Below are 7791 nucleotides of genomic sequence, written 5' to 3'. Positions count from 1 at the left end.
TTTTTTTTTTTTTTTTTTTTTTTTTTTTTTTTTTTTTTTTGAGAGAGAGAGAAAGAGAGAGACAGCAAGCGGGAGAGGGTCAGAGGGAGAGGAGGAGAGAGAGAATCTTCAGTAGGCTCCACACCCAGCACGGAGCCCAACATGAGGCTTGATCTCAGGACTGTGAGATCATGACCTGTGCTGAAATGGAGAGTCAGCTGCTTAACTGAGCCACCGAAGCACCCCACCTTTTTCTAGTTTCTTAAGGTATTGGTTTGAGAGTTTTCTCCTTTTCTAATATAGGTGTTCTAGTGATCTAGGCCTTTGAGTACTTCTTTAGCCAAATCTCACTGATTGTGACATGCCGTGTTTTTATTTTCATTTGGTGCAAACTATTTTGTAACTTTCCATTTGATTTTTTTCTTCAACCACAGGCTATTTCTGAGTTACCGGTATATTAAAAGTGGTTGTCTTCATGCTGGAATTGCGTGTAATGTTTTTCACGTATATACATTTATGTTTTTACTTTGTTCTTTCTGGAACTTTGTGCAAGTTTTCCAGGTTTCTACATTAAGTATGCATTGCTTTTCTAAGACGAAAACAATTACTATAAAATGACACTCTACGTTTTGTAGTACTTCTTCATTTACAGAGTTTCATTTACTCCTCCAACCTCTGCTTGAGAAGCAGATAATCTGTATCCCACAGGTGTGGAACACAGATTGGCAGGTTTTTTAACTTTAATTTTTTATTTTTTTTAAGACTGATAGTTTCACTGACTTGCTCAATGCCACACAGGTAGAGCTGGTTTAGAATTCAAACCCACATTTTCTGACTCTCCCAGCTCATTCTTCCGAAGAAGTTGGAAACAAAGATTTGAAAAGTAAATTGGAATTTATTTTTGGGTGGTTGGAAAAAAAATCATTGAGGGTCTTGAGTGAGTGGCTGCTTGAGACAATGATCTTAGTGTAGCTTTTTTTTTTAAATGTTTATTCATTTTTGAGAGAGAGCGTGAGTGGGGGATAGACAGGGGGACTCGAGGACTCCAAGCGGGCTCTGTGCTGACAGCAGTGAGCCCCATGTGGGGCTCGAACTCATGAGTTGTGAGATCGTGGCCTGAGCTGAAGTCTGACATTCAACTTAGTGAACCATCCAGGCGCCCCTTTCAGTGTAGTATTAATCTGAATCTCTGATTTCTAGTGAGGTTGAACATCTTTTCCTGTTTATTGCCTGTTCCCATTTCTTCTTCCCCCAAATTGTTATTCATGTCTCAGGTAAATAGATCATCTTTCTAATGGATTGGTTGGTCCTTTACTTATTAATTTAAATGATCAAAAGTTCCCGATACTCATAGTTTATTTATTGGAAAGATCTTCTCCCAGTTTCTTGCTCATCTGCCTTTTCTTTATTCAATTTGCTCATCAGCGAAATGTGTACTGGAGAGTGAGGGAAACTAATATGTTTGCTACAAGAAGAGTCTTGGTTTGTTTTGACCTTGTGTGTTGGGAAGCAGGAGATAAACGAGGATGGGATTCGGTGAATCACATGTTTGGAGATTCATTTACCAGTCAGTTGTTAACTGATTACATTTATTGGCCCCAGCGTAGTAGGCCATGTGATAGAGAGCAAAGAATAAATGTTGCCTGCTTTTTTGAAAAAAAAAAATTTAATGTTTATTTTTGAGAGAGAGAGAGAGAGCATGAGCAAGGGAGGGGCAGAGAGAGAGGGAGACACAGAATCCGAAGCAGGCTTCAAGCTCTGAGCTGTCAGCACAGAGTCCAACGTGGGACTCCAACTCAGGAACCACAAGATCGTGACCCAAGCTGAAGTCGGATGCTTAACCAACTGAGCCACCCAGGCGCCCCAAATGTTGCCTGCTTTTGAGGAGCTTTTACTTTGATGGAGAAATAAGACCTGTAAAGTAATACAAGAAACTGTGGCACAAGACAGGCTATGGCTATGAAAGTTTCTTTTCATCAAAGGGGAAGGGGACATTACTTTGGAGCAAATGGGGAGTTGTTTACATAAGAAACAGTCTTTGAGTTGAATGAGAGCAAAGACTACGGATATTCTTGCTCACCATTTTATCCCCAGCAGTTAGCAGAATGCCTGACGATAAGTGTCCAGGGCGCCTGGGTGGCTCAGTCGGTTAAGCGTCCGACTTTGGCTCAGGTCATGATCTCGCGGTCTGTGAGTTCAAGCCCCACATCAGGCTCTTTGCTGTCAGCAAAGAGTCTGCTTCAGCTTCTCTGTCTGTCCCCCTCTCTCTCTGCCCCTCTCCCGATTGTGTTCTCTCTCTCTCTCAAAATAAATTAATTAATTAATTAAAAAAAGAGTAAGTGTAAAATACTTGGTTAATAATTGAATGATATTAGCATGCATGGGCAAAAGCCATTTATAGGAACTTAACACAGTGCTTTTCATTCATTACTCCTACACCACCACCAGGCAGCTCTGAGAAAGAGAGATCAGCATTTCAGACCTTAGCTTGCATTTCCAAAGCAAGGAGCACAACTTCTTCCAAAAGGACACCCGACATGCTCTCTTATCTTACCATTGGAACAGAGCGGTAATCAGGATCTTGGCTTCACTGAGGCAAACCTGGGTTTGACTCTCATGTCAGTTACTTGCTGGTTAGAGGACCCTTGATTTCCCTCATCTATGAAATGAGATTAATGGTAGTGCCTACCTTGTTCGATCATCGTAGGATCAAATAAGCAAAGCATGTAGAACACGGAGCTCCTAGAAGGGCTTCTGGAAATATCCCCTATGCCTCTTCTCTTGAAGTACCCTAAAACAGATGGAAAGTGTGATTGCCTTTGGATTTTATGACTTTGTCTGTGGTTTCTAACTGCCCTATTCTCCATCTCCTTCCTCACAGATTCAGAGACATATTGTGTGTTTCAAGACAAGAAGTACAGAGTGGGTGAGAGATGGCATCCTTACCTGGAACCTTATGGGTTGGTTTACTGTGTGAACTGCATCTGCTCAGAGGTACAATCCTTCCCAGCATATGATTACCCAGTTTGCTCCTCAGACATACTTCCTTTGCCTGAATGGCCGGGAAGCATGGGCGGTAAAAGCCTAAGAAAAGTTAGGAAGCAGCTTCTATGGAAAAACAAACATCTGACTTTTTCATCTTGTTGCGTTTTGGCTTGTTGCCTTTGGGATCCCTGAGTATTTGCTTGGGACAGATATTTATAGTCTCTTAGCCAAATGATATGGGACATGGTGGGAGAAGGTAGAAGAGTTTGATTCCCGGGAATGGGGAAGCAAAGCTCAATTAGAATACCTGGATTGTAAGACAAAACCGTTTTCGAAGATCATGTTCAAGGCTGGCCTTTAGAGAAAAGATGAGGACAGGTTATACACTGGTTCCTTGGGAGAGTGTATTTTTTGTTGACTCCACCAGAAACTATAATTAGGATCGAGGCTGTGAAACCTTGGCCTGTACCTGCTGATGATTGGAGTTCCCTTGGCGTGGCCTTGGCTCCTGACCAATCATTTGGAGAGGTGTTTGGATACATTAAATGCCATCTTTGCAATAGACAAAATAGGCAGTATCGTCTTCTTTCTGTGGCCTTGACCCAGGGCCACAGGTGTGGTCCATCTTTCTGGATAAGCTTCTACCATCACATAGTAGGCCAGGGTTTCTCAATCTCTACACTATTGACATTCCGGTACAGATATTTCCTTGTTGTAGGGCCCGTCCCGGACTGTGTAGGATGTTTAGCAGCGTCCCTGGCCTCTACCCAATAGACACCAATAGCATCAATCCCAGTTATGACAACCAAAAATGTCTCAAGATATGGCCAGAGTTGCTTGGGGAGCAAAATGACCCCTGGTGGGGACCACTGCACTAGGCCAATTGGGAAAGGAAGCCTTGTACCAGGCCTTGAGAATAGAGAACTCTGAGCAGATGGAAAGAATTTTCAAGACCAGCCTCTCACGTGAGACCTTGTGGAAGGACTGTATCTCCTCCCTAGTGCCCAGGTAGAACAGAAGCAGTCACTTGCAAGCCAGATTCTTTTGCCATTTAAACAGAAATTTGGGCTTCTAGAATCTTAAGGATGTGAAAATCTAAACTTGGGGCAGTAGGAGGTAATATTAAGAGGCTACCGGGCTCCAGGGTCAAGACAGACCATGTTTCCAATTCAGGCTCTGCCACCTGTGAGCCGTGTTATGTTGGACAAGTTACCTAACCTCTCTGCGATCCCTTCAGCTTCTTTTTCTTTAAAATGGGATCATGATACTATGTATTTCATATGGGTGTGGTAAGGATTAAATTCACTAATACATTTCAGTTACAACAGTGCTTGGTCACAGCATTCAAGAGACATCAGCTGCTGTCATCGTCATCGTCATCATCACTATCACTATGACTGTTATTTTTGTTAATCTGTTAACTCTAGAACAGAATTCAGTTCAATGCATTAAGGAGGCATCAGCGTAGGCCTCAGCCAGAAGGAGTGGTTTCTGATGTGCTTTGGTGATTTCAGTTCAAGATGATACCACCTGGCTCTGAGGAGTGTGGCACAAAAGGAGACTCTGTGGTGTTTCCAAATGCAACACTCCAAAAATTTGTTCTAGAAAGTCCATGAGAAAAGAAAAAGGTTTCTGGTAAGGTCATTTGGATTTGGATCAAAGAAGCCTGCCTCTTTAAATGGCCAGGGCAGGTATCAAATAGGGCATCTGGGGACTGATTAACTGCCTGGTATGACAAGATTGTGTCAGATTCTTGACCCAACACATTGGAAATGGACAGCTAACCCTTGGGGGCTGAGCTTTGCTGTCTGCAGGGCAGGGAAAATGTTAATATGATCCCAAATCCAACAGCTCAAGGGCTGGCATCTTCTCTTTCCACATCCTCTTTGTCACCCTCTTCCCCCACAAGAGCGTGATAGATGCAAGTAACCCTTGCTTGGAATGAATTATGGATGGAAATATGCTAATGCCCAATTGATTTCCAAAGGCCTCCCATGATCTAGCAATGGCTGAGAGCTGTCAGAGCTAGGGATCTTGTCATTGTAAATTGGGCAGGGACCCAGTCACCGCCCTCCCCCTCCCCCCCGCCCCCACCACCAGGCACACTAGGTAATCCGCTCAATTCCAAAGCCTAGCTTGTTCTCCGAAAACTTACGACTGAAACAGGAAAGGCGGAGAGGAGGCATTCAGCCTGCTGGACCCAGGCAGAGTTACGTGGAATCCAAGACCCATGTGTCAGGGATGTCTCCATGCCCAGGGGTGGGTAGCAGCTAAGGGGGGCCCATCACTGGTTATCCCTTCCCTCAGGTGGTATTGAGCAGGTGATTGTGTAATTAGACTAGGCTCTTGTGGATGTGCAGCTGGAGCCAGAAAGGCTAGAAACACCACAAAGCCAGGCCAGGAGGAGCTTTTGTCCGCAGTTGGTGGGAGGCTTTGAAAATGAGAGCAGTGGTGACCCCAGCTTCAGAAAGATATGCCAGCCAGCTATCCACCAACCCAGCAGACGTGCTAGTGATGAGAAAAGGGAAGAAAATGCTGATTTCATTCAGCTCCTTGGGAATGCGTCATTCGCTGTCTGGGTGAGTCTCTGCGTGCCTGTTTCCCAGACTGGCATGACCACAGGTGACCTTTGAAAGACATTCATTTTTTTTCTCGTGGTTGCCTCCTCTCTTTCAGAATGGGAATGTGCTTTGCAGCCGAGTCAGATGTCCAAGCCTTCACTGCGTCTCCCCTGTGCATATTCCACATCTGTGCTGCCCGCGCTGCCCAGGTAAAACCAGATCGCCTCTCTCTTTCCCCGCTGTGGTTCTCCTTCCTCCCTCTTCCACCCAAGCCACTCCATCTGCCTAATTCCCCAGAAGGGAAACTTCCAGACAGAAATAACAATAGGACGCTTTTAGGCAGGCCATGCTGGCCCCTAAATGCTGTTTATAGCCCAAGCGGGGCCCATTCTAAGCTCTAATAAGTTATTGGGTACCCAGTAACAGATTTTCATTGGGCTTTTAATCATTTGAAGGTGGATGTCAGTTGGGGGAAGGGAATTGTGGCCCAGAGAGTTTGTGCCATAAACAGCCTCTTCCTGCCATGGGCAGCAGGCACCAGGGGAATTGTAGCATGGCGGCACGTGTCTCAAGCAATTAGTGCTGGGATTGCATAAATCAAAGGAGCTGAACCAGTGAGTTTTATGACAGTATAAAGCTGCCTGCCTGCTGAATAGTCACCTCCTCCAGACTGCACAGTTATTATGTACACATTGTTAAGAGCAAATCTAAGGGGGAGGCGGGCAGAGACTTTCACAAGGCCGTTAGAACCGTCTACTTTGATGGTTTGCGGCTAGGGTGTTTGTCTGAGGCAGCGGCTCCCTCAATGACACTTTGTTCACGTCTGACTGGGGCCTGGCTCCCACACCAGAGGCATGCAGGTGTGGAATGATTAAGAGAATGCTGTGGGCCGGACAGCAGGCCTAGGAAAAGCTAAGTGATGGCCTTGGGATCTGGGCAGTAGAAGCCTTGTGGCACGTAAATTGATCTTTTTTTCCTCTAGGATGGAGGTTCTTGAGGTGGAGTCCGTGGGTGGGCTTTATGGGGTCAGTGAACCCTCTAAAATGGTTTCATTTTTGGTGTAACAATGTCTACATGTAAACTCCTTTAGAGACGATCCATAATCTTACTGGTATTTGTAAAGGGGGTGTACGTGACCCTACGAACACAAAGGACCACTAGTCTAGGGCGTAGGTGGTGCTTTTTTTAAGTAGTAAAGAACTTCCAGAACTTAAAAGAGAGGAACCCAAAGTGTCAGGGCAGCAATGGTAGGAATGGGGCTAGGAATAAGGTTCAATGAAAATGCAGTTAACATTTCAGTTATAGGGATGGAGGTGTTTAATGGAGAAGAAGCCCCCAAACCCTCTCGGTCACCCCCTTTGTGAACTACACTTTCCTGGATCAGAAAATACACGCTGATGAACACAGGGACTTCTTTCCCCCATGGCAAAAGATCATGCCATGTCATACACTTATCATTCTGAATATTGATGATGACAGTATGTGCTTCAAGATGTAAGAGACTGACCTGGCAGAAGATCTACCTGCAAGTTGGTTTTTGTAATAAATCCCTAAATGAGGCTTACAGGTTTGATATTTCTTTCTTTGCTGCTTCTACTGAAACTGGATTACGAAGGAGAGGTTTGGTAGGTGGGAGCAAAATTTCCCATTAAAAAGGCCAATCTGGAGATTTTTTTCCACTTTGTTTTCCACCGGAAGCCTCCAAAAGTGGTCTCATGCCATAGGAATGTATCGAAGCTATGTAGACATTGTTCTTCCCTGGGAGGGAGGTTGAGGCATGACCCAGATACAAAACACAGGGCCGAAGACGGTAGAGTGCAATATGGCTATCACCTACCCCAGCTGCAGAATAGGAAGCAAGTATTGAGAAAAAGCAAAGTATAAGCCAGCAGTTCCTTTGGGAGAAAAGACAAGTTGTAAAGGAATCGAGGCCATCAATACCAGAAAAGAGAAATTTGTCTTTAAGGCTTATTTAACAGTTCTTTCTGTGGGAGGTAGTACGAAGGTTCCCCAATCCTTATATGCAAAAATGTCTTTATTTTGCCCTCATCCTTGAATGATAATTTGGCTGGCTAAAAAATTTCCCTCAACACTTTGAAGATACTAATAAATGGTCTGTTGACTTCCTTCCTTTGGGGATAACAAGTATGGTGTTGGATTGTAGTTCTTTTCTAGGCAACCTGTTTTCTCCTTCTTCCAGCTTTTAAGATTTCCTCTTTTTCTTTGATGCACATGACGAATGGTGTAGATATGTGATTTATTTTTC

At 44.3% G+C, this 7791-nt stretch overlaps 1 protein-coding gene across 4 annotated transcripts in view; it reads left to right on the top strand.

The window, feature by feature from the left end:
- The window catches only part of CHRDL1 (chordin like 1), a 117748-nt gene that overhangs the window by 29025 nt on the left and 80932 nt on the right, over positions 1-7791 (top strand). For all 4 annotated transcript variants that reach the window (XM_049644191.1, XM_049644189.1, XM_049644190.1 and 1 more), the window contains exons 3-4: positions 2861-2973; positions 5641-5734. In XM_049644191.1, the coding sequence (XP_049500148.1) occupies positions 2861-2973; positions 5641-5734 (207 nt within the window). The remainder of the gene's footprint in view (positions 1-2860; positions 2974-5640; positions 5735-7791) is intronic.

Source organism: Panthera uncia, chromosome X, assembly GCF_023721935.1.
Source record: "Panthera uncia isolate 11264 chromosome X, Puncia_PCG_1.0, whole genome shotgun sequence".
NCBI classification, from domain to species: Eukaryota; Metazoa; Chordata; class Mammalia; order Carnivora; family Felidae; genus Panthera; species Panthera uncia.
Note: the sequence above shows the minus strand (reverse complement) of the source record. Positions and strands in the feature narration are given on the sequence as shown.